The 26047-nt window shown below is 35.9% G+C and overlaps 1 protein-coding gene and 1 long non-coding RNA gene across 2 annotated transcripts in view; both read left to right on the top strand.

The window, feature by feature from the left end:
- Window positions 1-26047, top strand: part of LOC138189136 (uncharacterized) — a 230225-nt gene that overhangs the window by 65907 nt on the left and 138271 nt on the right. The window lies entirely within an intron of this gene.
- On the top strand, window positions 18392-24971 carry LOC138189149 (uncharacterized). Its single transcript, XM_069131299.1, has 3 exons — window positions 18392-18502; window positions 18948-19064; window positions 22107-24971. Exons 1-3 carry the CDS (start codon window positions 18407-18409, stop codon window positions 24969-24971), a joined length of 3078 nt encoding a protein of 1025 aa, XP_068987400.1. The 5' UTR covers window positions 18392-18406.

Genomic DNA, 26047 nt, shown 5'->3' with positions numbered 1-26047 from the left:
AAATATAGCAAAGTATTTGATCCTAGTCTTGGCAAAAGTAAAAAAAAAAAAGAGTGTTGTTTTATCATCGCTTTAACGACACAACAAAAATATAAATCTTTTGTTGAAATTGCATTAGGTGATCATTCGCAGATGATCAGGTGCATCAATTACACACTGATGAAGTAGATACGTTTCGGACGTACCAGCACTGTTTCCAGTTGGATGTTACGTCTGATACAAAAAAAACCATTTCGATGTCTGTCTAGCGCAACGTATATAATTATTATATAATTATTATAATCAACGTACACGGGCAAAGAGTGGCTTTATGTGGAAAAATAAGAACAAATTTTGATATAACATTTCTCCATCCGAGGTTTAGTTCTCGAAAAAATCGAGTTTCAAAATTTGACAAGCATACTTAAAGTTGGCTAGTTCCCGGACTGAACAGGAGTTTAAGCTACACGTGGAAATAGCTACATGCAAAGATGTAGAATAACATTTTTACTTAAGGTGTTTCGTTCTTTTTTTTTTGAGAAAAATAAACTTAAAAATCGTGTGTATCAAACTAGTTCGTAATTAAAAACGTTCAAATTATATTTTCTTGAAAATGAGACTACGCGGGCAAATATTATTTAACATTTTGAACTAATTTTAACATTTATAATAACTTTGTATTGATTGTTCATTTATAACTAATCTGTACTTAGCTAGGCAAGTCAAAGTATATGTTCGATTTACTTGTTAATTAATTGTACTACAATTTCCAACCCACGAAATAATTTTTTTTTCGAAGAATCGAACAAATTAGGCTGTGATAAAAAGTTTAAAAAATCGCCTCACTATCGTGGTGGTTAAATTTATCATTTAGTTGACTACGCTGTATTTAGTATAGCCTAATTATCGATTATCCGAAACTCGATAGTACCCCGTGCTGTTCGACTATCAAAAACGTGCTAGCTATAATCCGGCATGTCAAATTTCATTCAATTTATTGTAAGCGATAATTTGTAACGAGCAAATTTTACTTGAAGCAAAAAAAAAATATTAACAACTTGAAATGATGAATCATTCGAGCGAACTTGTAATACCGATATGTAATTTATTACTCTAGGCACAATTTTCAAATGAAATAACAAATACTTTACCTACGGACCACTGTGACACATTACAATATAATCGATTCGAATTATTGTGTTTTCGATAAACTCGATCACTTAATTTTGTATCGAATTTTCACAGCTCCACTACGAAACTATGCATCGTACTTTTCACATTTTAGGAATTTCCATTTGTTTATCAATATATTTAAGAATAAGAAGCATTTCCACTTCCAATAGAGTACCATTTATTGAAGCGAACGATATTATAGTTAGTGAAAGATTAGTATATCAACTGATCCGTGGATTAAACGTACCTATCTGGACATGAGCTCCTGTTATTTGAACATGAATCTTTAATATTGCGTTGTCCGAAATGTTTCTTTCGTTTTATAACGAAATAATCGACGCACAATGTTTTTTGTTTTATATTAGTTTATTGAATTATGCACGAACATAATAATAGAAATGGAATGAAATGGATTATACCTAATACAATAAAATAATATAAAACAGAAATTGTTGTTCATCTATTATCACCTTATGAAACGAAAGAAACTTTTCGGACAACCTAATACTAAGGACCTTCGAGAAATTTCCATTATACGAACCATCCGTTATCGATCAGTTTAAATAAATGAGGTTTCGTCATGTGTTTTAAAATTCAAAAGGTATAGTACAAATATTTGTATTACCTTCGAATTCTTAAGTATTGCTCAGCCACTAAATTGGACAAGGAACTTGTGATATCCTCAAAAAATGTATCGTTGTAAAGTCATGGGACTCACCTATCTAATAAAGATTGGTTCTCGATAGGAAAGATATACTACCCATTTAAAAAAATGTGGATATCTTTTATTTTTCTTGATTACATTTTCTTGATTGATACAAATGTTTCATGCAAATGTGAATATATGGGCATATTTTTTTTTTTTTTTTATTTAATATTTCACATTCACAATTTGTCCAATTTGGACATTTGGTAGAATTTTTTAGCTGATTGATTATCACGTGGATGGCTACCCCCAATGGGGTACCATCTTCGTGTTTGTTAAGATATATCCTTTATGAGATCTGCTGGGTGTTTCCTTTTTAGTCTTCTTTCTATGTTTAATGTGTTGATCGTTTCCGCTGTTAGCCGATTCGGGTGCGTTGCTACTCTTTCTCTGTACCTTTTTGTGCATCTGCTAATCTCCTCCTTGACCGTTGGTATTCCAAGGTCTTTCCGTGTGTTCTCGTTTCTAACGTACCATGGGGCGTTTACTATTGTTCTAAGAATTTTTGCTTGGATTGTCTCTATTTTGGTTATATGGCTCATTGCTGCTGTTCCCCATAGTGGTATTCCGTACGTCCAGATTGGTTTTATGATCGTTTTGTAAATTTTTAATTTGTTTTCTATGCTTAGTTTGGATTTTCGACTTGTTAACCAGTGCATTTGTCTCCTTGCTGCCTGTATTTTGTATATTATTGATTTAATATGTTGTTTCCATGTAAATCGTGTATCTAAGTGGAGTCCTAGGTATTTGACTTGCCTTGTTTGTGTTATGTGCGTGCCGTTAAGTATAATGTTTGGTGGTAACTGTTTTCGCAGTGTGAATGTAATGTGGTTGCATTTATCGGGGTTTCCTTTAATTTGTTTATCTTGAAGCCACTTTTCTATTTTTGTGATATGTTCTTGTAGTAATGTGACTGCTGTTACAGGGTTGGTGTGCCTGACTAGTACAGCTGTGTCGTCCGCGAATGTCAGTATTTTGCTATTGGTAGTTGTTGGTATGTTAGCCGTGTATAGTGTGTATAGAATTGGTCCTAAGACGCTTCCTTGCGGAACCCCTGCCTTGATGTCTTTAACATCAGGGTATGTGTCTTTAATTTTTACTACGAAGGTTCTGCTGCTTAGGTAAGATTTAATTAAATGGTATATCTGCTCCGGGAATTGTTTTCTGATTGATTGAATTAGTCTTTCGTGGTTTATTTTGTCAAATGCTTTCTCGATGTCCATAAAGAGGGCTGTGCAGTATTGTTTGTTTTCTAATGCTAGCATTATTTCATTTGTGAGTCTGTGCATTTGCTCTATCGTGGAGTATATGGGCATATGGCATTCAAGTCTAAAGGTGTATCAAATAATGTTTTTTTTTTTTATTTACAAGTATTTTACAATCAATTCTCGCATTGAAAATTTTGAGTAAGTTTATCTGGCGAGATGCAGTAACATGACTAATTATTTATAAGTTTATTTCTAGCGGATCTGGTCCGACGTATTAAGTAATTTAGTAATTAGAGGGTTTCGATGTTTGTTAGCTCTTATGACATATCTATTACTGCACTTTGTTATTTCTTCTTTGACTGTGGGTATCTTGAGGTCGCGATGTATTACTTCGTTGGTAACATACCAAAGTGCATCTATTAGAGATCTTACAATTTTCGATTGGAAGCGTTGAAGTATTTCAATGTTGGAATTACTTGCTCTTCCCCATAGTTAAATTCCGTAGGTCCAGACAGGTTTTATTATGGTCTTACAGAGCGTAATTTTGCCCTGCGTGCTTAAGTTGGAACGTCGGCCAATGAGCCAGTAGAATTTTTTAAGTTTAGCCTTGAGTTGCGTCGATTTGTCTGACGATGTGTCGTTTCCATGTCAATCTCCAATCCAGAGTCATGCCCAGATATCTTACTAAATCCTTGTTAGGAATTATAATATTGTAAATGGTCACCTGAGGGCAGATTTGTTTTCGCAGCGTGAATGTTACATGTGTGGATTTATTTTCTTTAATTTTGAAGCCCCATTTGTGGAACCACTTTTCCATAGAGTCGAGACCTCCCTGGAGAGTGGAGGATGCAATTATCGGGTCTGCGTGGGATGCTAATAGCGCTGTGTCATCAGGAAATGTCGCTATGGTTATCTCTGTTAAAAGTGGTAAATTGGCAGTATAGATGGAGAACAGCAGGGGTCCAAGAACTCCAGCATATTGAGAATGTTGTGGAAGTGGCGTCTAAGCATTTAACCATGAATTTTCTATTGGTTAGGTAGGATTTTAGGATGGAGTAGTAGGTGTGTGGTAGGGTTTTCTTTAGTTTCAATAAAAGTCCTTCATACCATACTTTGTCGAATGCCTGTTGAATGTCTAGGAATACCGCTGAGCAATATTATTTCTTTTGTAAGTCTTGGCTGATATTATGTGTCATACGATGAATTTGCTCTATCGTAGAATGTTGCTTCTGAAAATCGAATTGATGATCTGACAGTGTTTTTAAATCCTCTATGAGTGGAAGGAGTCGATTCGTCAGCCTCTTCTCGAATAATTTTGACAAAGTAGGTAGAAGACTAATTTGGCGATACGAGTTAGTTTCGAGTATTGGTTTTCCGGGTTTAGGGATGAGAGTAATCAGTGATATTTTCCAGGACTTAGGATAGTATTCAAGGCGAAGAATTGCATTAAAAATTGATATGATGAGTACAATCCCCTTTATGGGAAGTTCCTTGATTGCTTTATTACATATTCGGTCATGCCCCGATGCTTTCCTGGGATTTAGGCGATGAATTAATTCTGTAACTTCAACAGAAGTGAAAGGTTGAACAGGAGGAGACATTTGGAGGCAGAGTGCAGGTATTCCGTTATTTCCGCGGCAATATTGGAGGAATGAGGATTAAATACGTTAGATAGAATAGCTATCTAATAGAACAGGCTGGGTTTTCCCATGCACAAGGTCACTCACGAACCACGTTGGTAGGAGGCTTCCTACTCATCACTTCTCCTACGACACTAGGAGGGTCAAGTCGAAGACTTCTCCTGCTACATCAGGAGGGTCAAGTCAACTTATTTCGTCAACACCGCTAGGTCAAGTCAATTTACTTCTTCTACATACTACAACGTCGAAGTCTAGCATCTAAATCTCACGTCTATTAAGTATCCTCGAGTGCTACGTCCACTAACATACGAAATTCGACTGTAAGAGCCTTGCTCTACTATTCATATCTATCTCATCTTCGTGCGACAAGTTGTTATCGACGATTTATATCTACTCAACAGTGTAGTTTACGTGTTGGAAATATATATATTTTTATAATTCTGTGAATCACAGTGTTATATAAACTTAATCACCCCTATTATCCTAACGGAAATCAGGGGATCGATCAACTCGTGGTGTCGATTAGTATAATCGTAACGGGAATTTACGACTCTCGTTGACGTATCTCCTCGCGATTGCGTCTCCCCGCGATTGGTCGAAATTACAGGAACGATGTAAGGATAATGAATTATTTTATTAAATGTTTAAAACACTGTCTGTATATCTACTGGAGGTATAAAAGATATATGTGGTGAATGATGATGGTGAAAATTGATCTTGAAATTTAAAGCCAAAATCTTTTCGTATTGCACCATATAGAAGTGATCACGAGGAACAAAGATCTCAAAGAATCATAGGTCGTGACTCAACTGTTCTCTTAAAAAATGATATTAAAGTTCCGTTGAATCCTGCATTGACATTGATGACAGTATGTTTACATTTCACAGTCGGGTAGGAAATAAATAATCTCATATTAACGAGGAAAAGGGAAATTGTGTCTTAATCTACCTTTTTGAATAATCCACCATAAACAAAATGAAACAACTAATTCCAGGATTTCACATTATTATAAAACTATTTACTGCATGAAAAGAAACCTTTCAAGAAATAGTCCAACAGCGTCGAAAAAATCACGAAAATGCTGTTAGCTTTTCGCTGGTGGACATACGAAGGTCAACTATGTCTTTTTAAATAGAATCACATTTTTCCGTGCTTGGTCGATACATTTTGTCATTTCATATAGAAAGCATTAGCCTGCTCATGCCAAGAAACGATTAGTTCAGAGTATATTGTAACAAATTATGATTTTAATAATGATTTAATAAATATCTCCTGAGATGGTGTTTTGGCGTGAGCAACTAAATACTTTCCTATATGGAATAACGAGATGCATTGACTAGCGTACAAAGAAATGTGATTTTATTTTTAAAAGAATGATAGTTGAGCTTCGTAATAATATATCCCATCGTGCTTCCCTACGAAAAAAGAAACTAACATCAATTACTGTCCTCTTCGACGTCATTCGTTTAAATAATTTTTTAATAATTTAACACTAGGTTTACGGGCGTTTCGTATATACCTATCTCTACGAGCATCAAATTGACGGGTAAACGAAAATACACATTTTTCTTTAAAAAATCGATTTATTCAAATTAAGTCTGAAAGGAACAATATTAAGCTTCACGTGTAAATAAATTATTAATAATGTAATATCGGAATATATATTAAAGATGTAATTTTGTCCGGTTAATTATAATTTATTAATAATGGATTGAAAATACAGATATTAGTTAGACAGAAAAGACGATGTTTGATTAACAGGAAAACTAAATGCAACGCTCGTATTTACATCAAATAACTTGACAACTATTTGGTAACTTTCTCTCTCTCTCTCTAGCAACTCTAACACTTGACAACACTCGCAACTCAATTCTAACGACTCTATGCTTCGACGTCTCAATCAACTCTGATTCTCGCAACACACTCGCTTTTCGACTCGCACACTCTGACCTCTCGGTCATCGCTCCTTGAACCCGAAACCGTCCTTTTTGTTCTAACGCTGTTTATCGTTTTTCCGCATACCTCTGCAAGAACTAGGTCACTTTAGTCACATAGGCGCTCTTAGATGTAAACAAACCACAAAAAGACGACGTACACGGTGTTTTCTAATTTCAGCCGATCTCCAATCAAAGCTATTCTACGATATTACAATAAATAAAAAGTCTTTTTTTAAATTATCACCAAAAAAATAACAATAACATTAACATTAACATTAAATTAACATTAAATTAACATTAAATTAACATTAAATATCTCAAAAACCATAGCATTAATTTTAACCATTTTGCATTTTCCGAAATATGGAACAGGTTTATAAGTAATAGCCAGGCTTGTTATAAGCCATATGAAAATATTTCGATAGATGAGCAATTATTTCCAACGAAAACCCGGTGCAAATTTACAACGCGGCAGAAATATAACGACAGACAATTTCTTTACAAGCATCCCGCTAGCTAAAAAATTGCTAGCACAAAAAACAACTTTGGCTGGGACCATCCGGTCGAATAAAAGAGAACTGGCAAAACCAGCGAAGGAAAAAAAGGACAAGATGACTTTGTTTCCCTCAGATTTATATAAATCGGAAAACTGCACACTTACTGTGTATAAAATTAAACCTAAAGTAAAAGTCCTCCTTCTAAGCACCAAACATACATGTGTACGAATAGAAGATAATTATAAACGCGTTCCAGAGACCATTGCTTTTTACAATAAAACAAAATTTGGTGTGGACGTCGTTGACCAAATGGCACGCAAATATAGTGTGAAAGCAGGGAGTTTACGATGGCCCCTCCAAGTCTTTTTCAATATTTTGGATTTGGCAGCGATAAACGGGTGGATATTATATAAAGATAGCATTATATAAAGATAGCATTATATAAAGATAGATACCAGATAGAAATTATCCAGAAAGGAATTCATATTTTGTTTAGCCGAGGAATTAGCTGGAGAAAACAAGAAGAACATTTGCCAAAGATCAGACGCTTCATTTCTGTCACCTTCAAAGTCAGAAGTGCGAAGAAGTTGCCAAGTGGATTATTGCAAAAAAAAATAGAAGTAATAATTATTGTATATATTGCAAAATGATCGTATGCGGAAACTGCACAAACAACATTCAGTATATTTGCAAAAAATGTGCTCAATAGATATGATTACCCTGTACCGTTAATGTTATTGTTATTTTTTTAGTGATAATTTAGAAAAAGACTTTTTATTTATTAATAATTTATTTAACTGTGAAGCCCAATGTTGTTCCTTTCAGACTTAATTTGAATAAATCGATTTTTTAGAGAAAAATGTGTATTTTCGTTTACCCGTCAATTTGACGGATCTCGCAGAGATAGGTATACTACATACAGATTTCAAAGATTAGAAAGCCCAGGAAAAAATAATTTTGCGTATAAATTCTTTAGATGAAATGATTAATTTACGATACAAAATGGTTAAAATTGGTGTTATGGTTTTTGAGATATTTCATTTCGAAGTTCGAAATCCGTCAAATTGACGGGTCCCGTAAACCTAGTGTTAAAACAGTGAAATTAGGTTCTATTTTGGGTGTATCTCACGTGCTAACGAACAATTTTCTATTTCCTCACCAATATCACGTTATTTACTTTCTACCGAACTGTGAAATGTGAACAGGTTGTAAATAATGTCATTGCAAGAGCCAATGGAACAACATTTTTCGAGAGAATGAGTTCCAGATGATGCAATGCAAAAAAATTCCATTTTGAATTTCAAGGTGAGCCTAGAATCACGCTATAGTGGCTTATTTTTTATTCTTTATTTATTTTATATACCGATACGTACTATATATACTGGCTCGCGAAAATATTCTAATATCATTTAAGGGGGAACAATCCAGATCACTTAGTCTAACGCACACTTCGAGAGATATCGTAAAGTCGAGTCGAATTTCTGTAACATATTAACTGTATTCATCGCTAAATAATTTGCGACGTTTATATTATTGTATTCATTATTGTTAAATATACAAGCTATATTAACCTGTTAATACAGTGTTAAATTCATTGAACTACTTGAAGGAACTAACGAATATAATGTAATTTTAATTACGAATCTTTTAATTAAAAGCTACCTTAGTAATTTTAATATTGTGGAAATAGTTCTTCAATGAATAGGAGTTCTTCAATGATCTCCACCTTCCAAATATATTCTTTCGATTTTAAATAATCTTTTCTCATTAACTTATTGATTTCCTCTCGTAGCTCCAAAACATTCTGTTTAAATCAAGAGATCGTGCATGAGTAGTCTATAAATTCTGCAATAACTCCTTTAAATTGTAGATATTTTTCATGCAAAATGGAATCATAACGTTTTATACGTCATCCTACCACTACGCTTAAAACGCACCAGCCTCTATCTATCTTTTTCTGTAACTTGCGATATATTTATATATTTACATGTCTGGTTATCATTAGAGTTAGGGACGTATACTGAACATTCCCGTGAATTGGCCATCGTTGTGATGTACTACAGATGATATTTACTGATACAAATGTGATTATTACAGAGTGTGACAATTAATAACGGCGGTTAAATGGTCCAAATGTCGATGACAAAGAATTTAGGTTCGATAACGAATCCACGGCCACGATGACGAATGCGATGTGATACACGATCCGAGTATGACTCAATGTACAAGTAGAACTTATCTGAATGAACTGAATCGCAGTCCCTCCCGTGTCCGTGGCTACGTTCAGTGACCTATTATGTCACTTCGAGCCCCAGCCCACTGTCATAAACCTCGGGCACCCATACTCGGATTAAAACATAAACAATTACTCCTCAGTTTTATTATTTAAGTGCAACTATAATAAAAAGTCTGGACCAAAGTATCCCGATGTCCTTTCATCTCCGACATACATATATAAAATCTCCTCGCGAGATAGTACAACGTGAACTAAATTCAATAAATCGTTTAACAAGGGTTTCGCCACAATACAACGTTCCATCGTTGTCAAAGATGATGCAAATTAGAAGACAAAGGCTAGGCGTGTTTAATAGTCAAGCAAACGGTGTCTCCAGGTCAAAGAATGGGCTCTTTGACAATCTCTCTGTAACATGGAGAGGTCGAAAATCACCACCAGCAACGTGGTTTACGACAGCATTGGATGACTATTCCGCTGCATAAATAGAATATGAAAAGCAAAATATTTTCAGAGCGATCATATAGCGACGACACTCCTTCATTTCCGTTGACATCGGCAATAGCCCTCTACGCTGTAAACGAACACATGGGCCGTGAACAACTAAACAGAATTATCACCGCCGAAACAAACAAACTCAAAAATGAAATGGAACAATACATAACGCTAAACAAACCAGTCAGCACATTCTCAAACGAAAACACCGCAGACAATCCCAAACAACCGGAACCAGAAATAAACTACTTCACAAACTACAATCAACTAAACAAAATCTTCTCCAAACTAAACAACAAAAAATCCTCCGGCTTCAACGGCATCCCAAACATCCTACTCAAGCGCCTACCGAACAAAATAAAATGGTACTACACAGTACTCTTCAACAATGCACTAAACAACACATATTTCCCCAAAAAATGGAAAAAAGCCAAACTGATAGCGATAACAAAAAAAGATAAAGACGGCTCATCACCCGCAAACCTACGACCCATAAGTCTCCTCCCCAACATAAGCAAAGTATTTGAAATAATCATAAACAACCCCCTCACCTCCTTCTGCTCAAAAAATGACATAATCCCAGAAAATCAATTTGGCTTCCGACACAAACACTCCACAATTCACGCAATAAACAAACTTACGTCAGACATCTGCTGGGCGCTAAACGCAAAACAACGAGTAGCCGCCTGCTTAATAGACCTCGAAAAAGCTTTCGGCAGTCTGGATCCCAGGTCTCATATACAAATTAATCAAGAAAAACTTTCCCAAATACCTAATTAAAATAGTTTTGGACATGATCACAAGCAGAACATTAGTAATGACTGAAGGTTCACATACATCCAGCAAAGAATTCTCCATAAAAAACGGTCTGCAACAAGGCACAGTAAACTCCCCGTTACTTTTCAATATTTACAATAGTGACTTACTAAACCTCTTTAATCTCAATACATCCACCCATAAACGCTCCATAGCCTTCGCAGATGACCTAATCATCTACGTAACAGGCCACAAAACCAAAACTATAAAAACAGAACTGCTAGAACTCTTTGAAAAAATTAACGATTATTACAACACATGGAAGCTAAAAACAAACACAAGCAAATGCGAAACCATACTGTTTAGACCCAAGTCAAGCAAAATCGGTCCAATAGAAAGGGAACACTGCAGAAAATTTCAACTAAGTGAAAAAGCAACCGAAGGGGAGCTCATACCACATAAAAACTGCGTAAAATACCTAGGTATAAACATAGACGATAAACTAAGCTACAAGCAGCACATTCAAATCCAACTCTCCAAAGCCAGTAAAGCATTCTGGAGAGTAAAAAGATTATTTTACTCTAAACATCTCAACAGTCAAGTAAAAATCCTGTGCTATCAAGCACTAATCAGACCAATTATAACATACGGCTGCCCAATCTGGTACAACGTATCAGCCTCCCAAATGGAAAAAATTCGCAGATTCGAAAGAAAATGCATCAGAGCTTGCTTGAATACTTACAGATCCGAACACAGCGGATTCAAAAAATATGTCAAAAACAAAACAATCTACGACCTAGCCAACATTCACCGCATAGACTGTCACATATTAAAAATAACAAGAAACCACTTCGCGCAAGCTGCAAAGATTCAAGAAAACAGCCTAATCTTCAGTTGCCTACTCCCAAATGACTCATATTACAAAAACACTCTGGCAACAGGCTACATCCCCCCAGAAGCGTTCATATACCTAGACGAAAAAAACTACCTCCAAGATCAAAATAACATCCCAGTAATATACCACGTAAAAAGAAAAATAGGAACCAAAACCATACTCTACGAAGAAAACTTAAACGGACAAACCGCAGACACTAGGTAGAGATACAACATGGCCCTCCCTCGGAAAGACACTAAAGACAAACACAGAAAAAACACAAAGAAATATTGGTGGATTCCAAATCCATAATAAAACAAGAGAGGAAACCAGTAAACCAACAGAACACAACTCTGACACCGCATAACACAGGTGTAATTGTAAATAATCTGTAAATATTGTAAATAAACCTATTTGACATCCCCCTCCCCCGCCCGCTCAATATTATCACCCCCCCCCAAAGGCATACAGCGCCAAAATGTGAACTACCGATGAGTCCTGTTTTGCGACCAAGTTTCAGGACAAAAAAATCAACCGAAAACAAAATTACATAAAAGCTGCGCTCCCCAGCGGCTTAAATCCAAAGAATAGATTTAAAATCACAAAAAATGTAAAACACCGACACATAATATAGTATGGCTACGTCGTACCGTCGCGTATCGGTACTTTTGCCTAGCACATTATTACCAAAATTCACAGTTTATTATGAATACCAAAATGTAACAAAAATTGTATCCTTGGTTAAATAAACATCATTAAAAAAAGCCCTCTACGCTGTTGCACTTCAACCACCGCCCCGTTCTCACATCGATTGGAACGTATCGTAACATGATTTCCCATATAAAATAGTTTCCTGCATTTTTCTCTGTGCCACATCAACGCACTTCCCACCCATCGCTCGTTCCCCCGCGCAAAACAAAGCGACGGATATTAGCACCGTTTCAACGGTGCCTCTCATTTTTCTTCCGTTACTTTTTCACATCCATTCCCTACTTTGCTAGGTTCCACTGTTTCCGATTATTATACATTATACATCATCACTTATGGTGCACTTTATTCACGCGAGTTTTGCTAATTTAGTACTTTATCCTTTTTCATAAATTTCTTTTTGTTATAGGATGTACTTCATTGTTTGCTATGATAGGTATATCATGTTGATTTAGTTTGCTTTAATTATATTTTAGCAAATACAATAGAAATTTCAGGAATTTCTAACTATTCAAACAGTTTCACGAATCGCTGTATAATAGTGAAATACCACATCTTCTACCCAGAACCATTTCTAAACCAATTCCATGTAAACTATTTTAATTTTGCTCCATACTTTCGCTTTAAACAAAATCCAGCCTGTACGATCCTCGCATGGGCTAGTGAAATATTTATTTATTTATTTTAGTCCGTGCCTTTCGGCTTTCGACAACTTTCTTTTTACATTTAATGCCTTAAAACACATGTATTCTTATTCCTTCCCCTTCCCCTCTTCTGCTGCTCTTCTCTTGCCCATTATCACCTTTAGTTTCGCCAATCCCTCTCCAGTCCCCTCTAATATCTCTGCTATGCTCCTCGCTCCTCCTGTTACTTCGCATTCCTCTATTATATGCCTTAGGTCTTCAGGACAAACAAATAGACTGAAAAACATATGTTGACACAATGAAGTTAAAAGTTAAAGGTTTATGATGAGTCCTTAGATTTATCGAGGGTCGGAATGACGGTACGTAGACCGTTGGCTGTCCAGCAGTGAGGGATGGAGTGCAGATGTCTTACGCGACATAACACTGCTCTTGGAGATACAGTCACGATGATGGATGCAAGAACTTGTTGGTGAGATGTTTACGTTGCTTTACGTACAATATGTACGGTCATTTGTAAAATTCAGGAAAGCTAATGTAAACTCGGGTAACCGTAACACCACAGATACTAATCGCCTAGGTCGATAAGAGAATTTGTATATCTGATTGAAATAAAAAGAGTTTATCGCACTTATTTTTTGCATTTATTCAGATGAGAACGTGAAACCGGCGCTCGTATAAAGTGGAATTGAATCTAATACAGATCGCGAATTCTTTATAAGAATGCCGATGCGAACTCCCTTCGACGCACACATACGCGCCCCCGCTTTTGCTTTACTCTCAGCAAAAAAGAAAAAAAAAAATAAATAAATAATCCACGAACATATTTAAGTAGTGTTTTACACTGACTGCAGCCTGTTCATATTGAACACTGTCAGTGACTTTACAGTCATGCAACTACGGACTACTTGATATTAAATACAGAGTCTTAAATAATGGCCAATAAAACAATAAAAACTGAAGACGATATGCCAATATTTTTATTGTTTTATTGACTACTATTTAGAGCTTGAAAGAATGTACAAAAAAAGAAATAAACATATTTCCGAAACCCATCTGGTAAATACGAATTATGAATAAATCTCCAGCTATGTAAAGTTTGACGATTGTACAAAATAGATTTACGCTTTTTTAAACACATTTGGTACACAGCCTGTTTGCTTCCTCGATACCACACCCTTGTTTTCGTAAGGAACTTCTGAAATATTATGACTGTTCCTGGATAAATCCAAGTTACATAAATTTAAGTTATATAAGCATTGGCAAAGAGTATCGTAAATTTTTCTTCGTGAATGAACTCTCCGTCGCCACCATGTATTGGCCATTTTGGAGGCAAAAGGCTAGAACAGTTTTGGAAGGACAGAATCATTCCGACAGTCGATGAGAAACTTTCAGAGAAGTGAAAATATAAAGTTATAGTGTCACCCAAGTGTATTGGGTGTGCAGTACGCGTAGTGAGTGTTGTATGCACTGTAGCATTACTATTCGTTGTTTATTATTTAAATCGCCGTATCTGTTATAAAATATCGTACACATTTGGAGAACTTTTGGACATGCACCTTTGTTACCACACCAATAGAACTATATACCTAGCACAAGGATATTTTGTAAAATAGATTATCGATTTCAGGATATAGGTACATCGAAACCTGGCGGACGAATTCAACACGACGATCCGGATCTGGGAGACGGAATACTGCACCGTATTTTTTGTGGACACTCGCGGTAGGGACAATCACGGTGCCTGTGCAAGCCTTTTATGAACATTGATAATACGCTTTTTTATTTATGAATTATGAAGGCAACGATTCAGAGGAAACATTACTTCTCTCCACTCGTAAATTTCATAGAGCTGTTTTCCATGTGCTCTTATGGATTTCCATCCAATCCAACATTCTTTTGCACAACATCGCGCGAGATCGTTTACGTCTCTGAATCTTCTTCTCTACGACTTTACGAGGTGTATAAGGAACTCCGACTCGCGCGGGAGCTCATTTTTCCTTGATCTGCCGTATTGTGTAGATCAAAATAGAACTTTTACTCACTTATTAATAATTTAATTGTTAATTTGTAACAATTAGTTAATAATTTACAGCATTTAAGCCATTAACTTACAACGTTTGATCTATTAATTCCTCACAGTTCAACTATTAATTTATACCAATATATTATTAATCTGAAACAATTACTTCACTAATTTTTAACAATTATAATAATAATTTATAACAATATCCTCCCATTAGTTTAAAATAATTATACTCTTAATTTATACTATTAATCGGAAGCAATTCTACTATTCATTTAAATCAATACCACCAACTCATAGCGATTAAATTAATGATTTATTTTGTTTTATTTGGTATTAACGAAATCTTTCGAGTCTTCGAAATGGTATTTTGTTTTATTTTTTAATTTTAAACACAGTATTTAATTTTTCACTTAATTATTTCATATAAAATCAGTGCTAATGCAAAGTGTAACTGTAGAGCGCCTATGGATGAAATGTAATTCTTCGTACTCGCTCAAAGCCAAGAAATCAAACCGCATTCATGAAATTGAAGAAGCAAATGCAATTTAGCCGATGGCAACGAGGTTTGGTTTCTTAGATGGTAAGTTCAATGTTCAAATATGATTATGTGGATCCACATACTATACCTATTCTAATTAATAAATTTCAATACACGCTACTTCTTTGCTATCAAATAACATTACATCTTCTGTTTTCGATGCTTAAAAACTCTTTACGTAAATAGAACCCGAGCGTAGTTACCTCCCCGTGATGCGACCAGGTAATTGCCATCGTTTCCCAAATAATAATACATGAAGTACTATTCTCAAAGTGTAAGGTTAATTTTAATATTAGGATTAGATTGCTATTGGTAAACAACATATATTAATAATTCCGAGATATATCAAGCTAAAAACTACTTTAATAGTTTAGTCTAGTCTACATCATCCAAAACAGTTTGATGAACTAGACTGGACTAATAATCCCCTACGGGGGCACCGTCGGACGTCGTGGAACGTCATGGGACGTCGGGGATATCGCGGAATGTCGTGGATCGTTGTGGAATGTCGTGGGTCGTCGTGGAACGTCGCGGGACGTCGTGACACGAGGCCTGCTGCTTGTTATCTCGTCTAGCAGAAGTCTAGTTAGGTACTATAAATCCCCACCTTCGCCAATTTATTTATGTGGTTGTGCCAGGTAAGCCGCGCTAGACTGTTACGAAAACCCTACATCAGCTCAGATTTCACTGCCATTACCATGTTCTGAAGAAGTCTAAAAGTAACAAGACTGTTTTGAGTTATTATTTTAAGTATTTGATGAAACGCCGATTCAGAGCCGCCTTTTCTCCATCCAGTATAGATTATTCGTGGTACTCGCTACCGGTTAAAGAAATGTAACGTGGCTCTGTCTATCTTTTAAATGAAACGCATAGTTAAACAAGCTCTCATCTTCGTCGTCAGATGTTCAAGTTCAAAATCGAAAAGAAACACTCTATTGTTAGTCTAGACATTATCGAGAAAACACCAGTTTTTATTTTCCTTAGCACAGAGAACCTGTTGCACTTTCAATAGAATATTGTTGTGTGTTCCAATCCATACTTTTGTAGCTTCGCTACGTAGTAATCACTTGGTTACCAGGATGATTTTTGCCAGAAAAATCCATGCCAGAAATTGAGATGGTTTTAATTTAACAATGTGCTGGACTGGATAATGTGCTGAAGGGAAGAGATAATATTATCGAGACGCGGAGTCGGTAACATTTGGAATAATACTAAAATGCTAAAAATTTCCAATGCCTCCAGATGTGCGATAAACGTGTTTATTGTACGTCTCGTCTATGTATACTGATATAAATGCTTATTTTGTACTTCGTTCCGTGTGTGTCATTGTATCTCAGATGATAGTACATATGTCGGAGATGAAAGGAAACCGGAGCCTTGCCTTTGAAATTTTGGGAAAATCCTCTAACACTTTAGCCTAGATTCTATCATATCCGTAATTAAGCAATTGTTGTCATTCAATCTGATTGTAATTGATCGAGATTTGTGATAGTGAGATTGGGCTCGAGGTGACACAACTGGTAGCCAGGGTCACGGGATGGACGTTTTGCCTGACGGAGGTGTGGAGTGGTTGTATGGTTCTCCCTAGAAATGTGGTTGTGGCGGCATACGGCCTCAAACGGGCCTGGTCACGTGTGATTTTACCTCGGAGGTGCCAATATAATGGGACGCACATGAGACATACAATGGGCTGTATTAATAATCAAACTCCACGCAGAAACTGCCTAGCAACGGCGATTGGAACTTTCCCGATGCTTCTAACGAGTATTTAACAAACGAACGCGATTGTAAAGCTAGGAAAATTTTCATCAGTCTATTATTATTGCGATCGCCTTGGAAAGTTACACATCGAGCAGTTTATACCGAGCGTCCCAGCAATCGTATTTTGTGCTTAAAAAGTATTCTACGCTTAGTAAAGAGTTATCCCGTTGACCGTGGATTCGTTATCGAACCCAAGAACGTTGTCAATTGCATCTTGCGTGTCTAAACACCACTGTTGTTCGTTAAACTTTGTAAAAGACATTTTTTTGTACCTGTAAATATAATCTCTGTTGTACAAAACGATGGCTAATTCAAATGAAGAATTGTTACGCAACGTAAATTCTAGCGATAATACGACACATATAAATATGTTGTCGGTAAGTTACCGACCGCAAAAGTTAACTGTCCATAGGGTTCAAATAATCATTTCTTTAACCACATTTTAATTTCTTGAGCAATAAGATTCTCATCCTTAACGCTAGAGTATAAAACAGATATTTTGACAAATATTTTAACAACCAGTGATATCTCATAAGCCTTTGACAGAGTCAACAGTAAATACATGTGTGTGTGTGCGCGCGCGCGTACGCGCGCGTGCGCCTGTGTATGTATGCACATATTTGCCATGTTCGTATACACAAATTTAAGAATTTCATTAGAGTGGGTAAGACTCCTAGGGGCCAGAAAGTATTTCTCGAGTAAGGGACTTGAATCGATTTGTTAGACTTTGCCGCACAGCGCTTCTTGTGTCTGCAGCACGATCGTGTCTAAAACTAAATTCTATTGTATTATGTAAAACTACATTTATTTAAACAACATTCTTTTGTGTCACGTGAAATACTGTATGTCTACTTTAAGTATATTGATGAAAATTATGAAAAGCAGTCTTGTTTATATTCTGTACCTTTAATGCAAACAAAAGTGTTAACAAATCGATGCCAGCACTGCGACTAACGGCCGATTTGTAAAGCACATTTCAGAATATTAAGAACATTACCCCCTCTACTGGAGTTTACAAACCTGTGTACACGAATGCGATGCTTGTAATACTTATGATGCAGGAATAATCAGATATTCATTGACGTGTGTTGGTGTTGCTTCTTAGATGCACAGGTATACATACATATATCACGTGAGTTTATATAGAATCGTGAACTAAAAAATTGTATTGGACATAACGTGAAGTTAGTCAGAAAATCTACTCAGTAACACGCATGCGCTGTAGTCACGCATGAACCTGTCTGAACTGAGCGGCATGTTTGCTACTAGTGGAGGATGCCATTTTAATGCCCACAGTGCTGCTCATGGTGGTGTCCGAGTTCGAGCGGTATTTTCTCTCTCTGTGCATGTTTATGTGTGTATAAAAAAAATTTACATTCTATCTTGACGCGAACTATTAAGAAAGGAAAACATGTTCTGGATGCAAGTGAATAAAAAGTGAATAATAAGACAGTGCAAACAACTTTTAAGATCATGTATGACAAGTTAACCTGAAATATCTTCCATTTTCTTCTGCTTTTCGTTGATTACACAACTTTTTATCAAATAATTACAGTTTTGTTAAATATATTTGATAACTGCATTTCATACAATTTCTATATTCATTTACAAGTTGCTACTGTTATCGTGCAGTTATGGCATATTTTAAGTTATTATATTATTATTATATTTTATTATTTTATTATAGTTATTATATTTTATTTGGCGAATTGTTCTTTGAGAATATTATTGAAGTCTACTACTCACTAATCATAGATTTTCCTTGTGCACAGGCAAGCAGTTTGTCTAATAATAATAATAATTTCGTAAAGCAAATGGCTCGAGTGTTAGTTTACGTGCGGCCCATTGATGCAATCTACATGGATATAAAATTGAACAACAAAATGGACGTAAGTACCTTTTGAAACATCATTCGATGAGAGAACTTTGACCGTATTGAATAATATATTTTGTTTCTACAAATCTTGGTTAATATAACATATTAAGCTAATGTTTATGTACCACTTTCTTTAACTATTTCAATATGACAAAGTGAGATTTGCTTCTTTGACCGTTGTGACGCAAACTTGTGATTTGTAATACAAATGAAATTTAATTGTTGAATTAGAAGGAATTTCCACCATGGTACATAAAATTTTGTATAATGTATCTGTCAATTGTAAGATTACTCTGGCCAACGCGCTATGATCTCTTGCGTCTATGACTTATATATTATGGCTCAATAATAATACATGGATTAAAAATACTAAAGTAATGCAGAATGTCTAGCATCGATGCAACCTTGCTTATTATTGTTATCAATATAATATTTAATTGCTCCGTTGTAGAGTAATGAGTTTATACGAATGTGATTATTTTACAATTAAATTTCAGTTACATATTTTATTGTATAAAAATAGAAATTTATTTTCATTAATATGTTAACTTTTAGTACACTGATTATGTTTGCCATTTGTGTTATTCTTATTTGTTATTAATTTTCCTCGGCTTGTAGAATATAAAATTGATATTTATACATATATAAATATATTTTATGTAATATTAATGGAAATCGCTGATGTATCGTGAAATGTTATCTATTTATTCGTACGATACCAAGAGAATTAATAAGAAAGATTAGATTTTTATCGTATTAATGCGTTGAAGCATACAAGCGTCGAAGCATACGAGCGTTGAAACAACGTATGTTGTAAAAAATATATTGCCGTATAATAGATTAATACTCACACATGTACCAAGAACGTTCATCACTGGCAACATGCGTTACCTTTTCACTGATGTATTTATATAAATACGGGCATTGGATTCAGCTGAGTATCAGGATTCAGTATCGTTAGTTCGATGAGTAAATGAGTGGATTCGATATCAGTTCGATGAGTACGTATTTTTTATGTATGTCCAGCGATTATTGTATAGCGAATGGTTGTATCGGAATGAAAACTTTTCTATTTTGTGCAAAGATTTTTACATTTGTTTATTATAAGTCATTTGTTATTGCAAAAATCATTTGTATAAATCAAATTATTTACAGTTTTAACGCACTTCGATATCGATTCAGATTAAAAAGAAGTATTATTGGAATTTTACAACAAAATGTCGCGAACGTTCCGTTAAGCATGGTTTATGTTAGAATTTAATCTCGGAATTAAGATTAATAATCTGTGGAAGACACAATGTTTGTGTTAAAACAATGTTATGTGATATTTATTAAACAATTATTACATGAAATATACGTGTGTTGTGGAATGTAGACAGTTGGCTAGTTATTCTCAGACTGACTAACTTAGTGACTCATGGCCCTTGAAAAGGTTTTGAACCTCACTCTTTATGCAGTAATGAGTGTGACCTGTGTAGATGCCTGTGTGGCGTCACATGTGCCACAGAACCTTCTAGTAGCGTCTCGACGTGTCCAATGTTCCATCTATATCCTTATGCTTCTTCTGCCGAATTCTCCAAAGAGAATGCACGCGCTAGCCGCCGCGGTACATCTCACGAATCGCTATTTTTAAGAACTAGAAATTTAGCGCTTCGACCATATGCGTGTCAGCACACTGATAGGACGTGAGTAATTGTTACGCCAACTCTGCAAAACAGACGACGCTCGTATGCCGTGACTTCTACGTACGTACGAAATGACTGTGAAACGTATGTCCGTTTTAACGCTCGTGTAACCTTATGCCCAGCTTTAAATTTCTGCATGCGTTATGAAAAATATTGCTGCTATGAGTTCAAATACAAAATTATTCCGCACACTGTTATAACGAGGCACAGATACGCGTGTGCGTTTACCCGCGTGTACATATATTCTTATACAAATTGGCAACATAGTGAAAGGGAGGAATTTTGCATATGTCCCATACTGCCCGAACAGCATCGGGACAGTAGTTCTAGTATAGTCTAGCGTAAAAAATTCGTTGAGCAGCCTGCATAAGCTGAAACGTATCGTAATGACGCTACGCATCGACCCTAAAGTCTCGTAAAATGACATCAGTATATCAATATATACTTAATATATACCCAATGGCTTTGCCTACCAATTAAGAAAATATATTACTTTCTGCATCGATGCAAGCCAATATGCATTATATAAGATCAAAAATCATTGATGCGTTCATCGCATCAGTGTTTCAGCGTATGTGAGCACCGTTGACAGTCACGTTTTCCTTTTGTTTGACCAGTTACTACCATTGACTGTTTCTCACATCGGTTACTGATCGCAATTGATTCTACAATATTTTCCATCGAATTGCATACAAATAATTCTATTTTAAACAATTCATGGTGATTTTTGTAAACTTTCTGAGTTGTTTTTTTATATTTTCAAATGATATGGTATTTTTAGAGTTTTGCATGGTGTTTGTTGCTCTGTCGTACATTTCATTTCTCATTTATAATATACAATTTCTTAAACATGTAGAAGAACCGCTCGTTGCTTTGTACCGATTTGTTACCTGGAAGGATACATTCATGAAATAACGTTAAACAACCATGCTAATAGTATTGTTTGCGAATCTGATTTTTCTTACATTTGAATATAATTGAGAGTTGTATATAGTCGACTTCACTACACAATAGTTTGACAATATCAATCGGCCCTGTCCTATGGAAAATGTTAGGAGTTGAGGAAAAGTTTCTTAGAAATTCTAATTAAGCCGTAAATTTACGCAAAATTTACACCTCTCTTCTTACCTATGTGATATTCTGGATTTATGCAGTTATGTATTTCATGTTTTTAATGGTAGAACCTGGCTAACTCATAAACATGGCGTCATAAACCGTTCTTTCTAATATCTAGTTCTGTAGCTCTATACGTAGCTTTTTATCCTACCCATGATATTTATGGCACGATTGGCTTCAATTACTAGACTAGGACTGTTTCATAGATTTTTCGTTTTTTAGAATGTTACGTTAGGTTTGTATATTTTTTTCAGCCTTCTGACCATGCAATAAGAATAAAAGAAGAGCCAATCGATCCAGAGATCTGCGATGATTTGTCGCCAGTTGATACGAATACAGGGAATGAAAATGGAACAGCGACGTTTAAAGGTGAATCTTCGGATGACGATTATTCTAAACACGAAGAATCCGCGTTTCCTCTAGAAAGAACGTATCTGGAAAATAAGAACTTGGATCCTGATAAACGAAAAAGTAAACATAAAGTACCTTCAAACAACAGAAGAAGTTGCAACGTTTGTTTGTTAACTTTCCAAACTAAACGTTTATTTGATCAGCATAACAAACTATATACCTGTAATGTATTTAAGTGTAATAATTGCACTGCGATTTTCACTATGCATATTTCTTTGATACATCATTTAAAGAAGCAATGTTATACGAAACAATTGTCTAGATATGGATGTAATTTTTGTAACCGAAGGTTTTCCTACAAAAGACATATCCAATCTCATTTATTTCATGCGCATGGGAACGCAATATTTTCTGGTGAAAGCAAAATCACGAAAACATCTCCTGAATCGTTAGGAAAGTCGAATCATTCGGATGGTATAGTCATGGCAGAATCAAATACTTCACGCTGTCCCTGCCCAAAAAACGTAAATAGCTCAATAAATATACCTTTGAAACTATCTAATAGTTCAAACAGTACACCCACCAAGGATTCGAGCAACAATATCAAGTCTACGCTCCCGAAACGGTTAAACGATTCGCATGGTACACTTTCGAGAAGAATGAAGCAAACCGTTCTTACAGACTTCGTATCGCCGTACAAAGGCAAACCGAATGACAAATGGGTTAACCCGGAAAATTTTATCGATACGGAGAATATTCCTGTTACTGCGACTATTGTTCCAACTTCAACGCTCCACACATTTAGTAACAAGACATCAACGGCTGCAGAAGTTATTCGGATGTCTACTTCTGTTAAGCGAATCGAATCACCTGTTAGGAAACGACCATTTGTTCAAATTCATGTGAATTTAAAAACAATGATATCTTTATTAAGGAACGAAATAAAAGCTGAACCTGGAAGCTCTAATACCTCGCACTATACGCCATACAACCTTAGGTCAGTGAAAAGATGTTCTTCTTCTTTATATGATTTTTACGATTTATTGGAGTTTGAGACCTTTGGAAGATCAAGACGATCTTTTAAAAGAAACAAGTCCCCCTATATAGTTGACCAAAGTAGAAGATCTGCACCTGAAGCTAAGTGTAAAGAATGCGTGGTCCGTTTGGAGAAATGCGACAAATTCTTGGAACCTACTAGTTTTGTGTCAAACGAAGACGAAGACGAAAGCGAAAAGGAAAACGAAGATGCTTTCAAACAAGCAGTATCGAAAAATGTGAAGGAGGAATTTGAAGGTTTTCGTGAAACAAGCTCGACATGTAACATGCCTTTGAAAGCTGACACGATTGCCTCAAAGCGATTCAATGAATTTGTAAAATCTTTCGCTGATACGTTTATCGTATCTCAACAAGAATCGGTTGAATTTCAGAAAAACTTTAAAGTCTATCGGCAGAAAATAATTCAATGTCATATTTGTAAAAAATCGTTTTCTTCGAAGGAGAACCTGCACGAGCACATGAAATTGTTCCATACGATTTACATTTCGAGCATATGCAACGCGCGTTACACGTCCATGAATAAGTTACTAACTCATTATCTGCGTCAGCATATTGTGTTTAAACGAAGGGAATGTTGCGTGTGTTATGAGAAGTTTGACACGGTGGCATTGTTGAAGCGGCACATGATTTTGCATTGTTTGAAGACCGTAAGATCAAAAAAGGACGCTCCACCGATTGATGTTGAAATAAATTGCAATGCATTCAAGAAACAACACAAATGCAAAGGTTGTCGCAAACGATTTTGGCTATACTCATGTTTGAAGCAACACGAGAATGTATGTCGTCGTATGAAAGTCTTAAGAAATAAACAACGTGTACCTCGTGTAAACCGCTTGTCTCGGTCCTTGAAAGAACCAAGTGACATAGAACTCGGCATAGTACAGTCACCTGATTTGGAACAAATGTCGGATGTTTCGAGTGGGACGACAAGATCTTTGGAAAATTATTTGACTACGAGTACGCTTATTACGGATGACACTTTCTCTTCGTCATTCGATACAGCTGCAAAGCGCAGAAGCTTACTTAATGGGATTGCACGCGCAAAGGGTCACCAAGCGGTCAAGATGAACAGAACAAAGTTTCCTTGCACTACTTGTGGAACACAATTCCGAACATTTAAAAATTTGTGCATACACGAGCGCACCTATCGCAAAACAGCCACAGAAAAGTGTAACGTTTGTAACACGATGTTTTCCACTAAAAGATTCTTACAGTTTCATATGCTTGCTACTCACGCGCCTTCGTGTTCGGTGAACTACAAATTCTTTTGTAAGTTCTGCAATCAAGGATTTGTTAAGAAACAGAGTCTTCAAATTCACGAACGACACTTGCATATTGAGCAAGATTCTAGGCTGGCGCTGAAGTGCGCTGTGGAAGATAAACCAATCTGTAATATATGCCATTTGTTATTCGAATCCTACGAACGTTTAGTCGAGCATAACACGTATTATTACAAGGGCAATGATTTTTTATGCGGAATATGTGGTAATTCGTTTCAAGGAATGTACAACTTTTATCATCACAACAAGTTGAAGCATTGTCCAGACGATCCATGGAAATTGTACCCTTACAAATGCGATACTTGTAACGAATGCTTCAGCTACGAATCACATCTCCACGCACATAAGCTACACGTTCATTCTCACGTTTCGGCCGCTGACGAGGCGCGCGACCGCGATACATCGGATCAGACTTTTCGCATGTGTTCATGATTCTTTGGATAAAAATAAGATAATCATAAAATAAAACCATGGAGAATATTTAATTCTTCGATTTATAGGTCGTTCCAAAAGCAATTATCACGGTACTATACCGAAGAATCGGCCTAGATTGAGACGTACAATAAACACGCCAAGTACACACACACACATACGAAGCAAATGATTTCAAAGTGTTCTTTAAGTCATGTATTCGCATTTTCCATGACACGCATGAAATGTATCGATATTTGTTGAAATATACTTTACAAGACAAATCAACGATTTTGACCTAGTACGAACTGCGCTCGACTCAAACATCGAGCATTGAGTGAAGTTTGGGTGTCAGCCTTAGGCGCTTCCTGTTTATTGTTTGCGATTATTGGTCTCAGTTTGTCGAAGCAGATTATATCAATCATTCTAGACTAGACGACCAGCCAGAAAACGAGTGAACTAGATATTCCATACTGTCTCTAACTTTATTTAATATACATCGTTTTGTTCACATAAGAGGTAAAGAGGTCTAATCGCGTTATCCTATCGTTTACTAAGTGCCGCTTGAAACAGCTTAATGAAAATTATGATAGATCGAGTAATAAATTTGTCTGCTTTTCTTTGAACGCGTTATATTTATATGCTCTCATATACGTATATGTTTCTGTGTGTGTGTGCGTGTGCGTGCGTGCGTGCGTGCGTGCGTGTGTGTGTGTGTGTGTGTGTGTGTGTGTGTGTGTGTGTGTGTGTGTGCGCGCGTGCGTGCGTGTGCGCGCGCGTGCGTGTGTATTTTATCAAGTACGTTGATCACTACCCTATTTCAGTATTGTAAAATTTTTTGTTAAAGGGAGTTTTTCGTTCGACGTGCGCGTTTGCGAATCTTCATATTTTGTAAATTGTTTTGTCAGCGTAAGTGTTTGAAGAAGTTTGAAAATAAATGAAGCCAGGGTAAGTGAATGTTGCAATTTCTTTCCTTAATTGGTCTGATATTCGTCATTTTTCTTCTATTGCAATGTTTATTCGTTATAATTATTCGTTTAAACTTCCGCTCGATATAATAATTATTACATCCGTTAAAAAATGAACAAACCTATTAA

Source organism: Bombus flavifrons, chromosome 18 (assembly GCF_040668555.2).
Source record: "Bombus flavifrons isolate JBK064 chromosome 18, iyBomFlav1_principal, whole genome shotgun sequence".
Lineage (NCBI taxonomy): Eukaryota > Metazoa > Arthropoda > Insecta > Hymenoptera > Apidae > Bombus > Bombus flavifrons.
The sequence above is the reverse complement of the archived record's forward strand: the minus strand, read 5'-3'. Positions and strand labels throughout refer to the sequence as shown.

Bases quoted from the DNA above. Each gene is read 5' to 3' on its own strand.
- LOC138189149 (XM_069131299.1), top strand. From the start codon at position 18,407: ATGAACCTGTCTGAACTGAGCGGCATGTTTGCTACTAGTGGAGGATGC. The intron at 18,503-18,947 runs GTATTTTCTCTC...CCTTGTGCACAG, and splicing joins GTGGTGTCCGAGTTCGAGCG to GCAAGCAGTTTGTCTAATAA. The intron at 19,065-22,106 runs GTAAGTACCTTT...TATTTTTTTCAG, and splicing joins AATTGAACAACAAAATGGAC to CCTTCTGACCATGCAATAAG.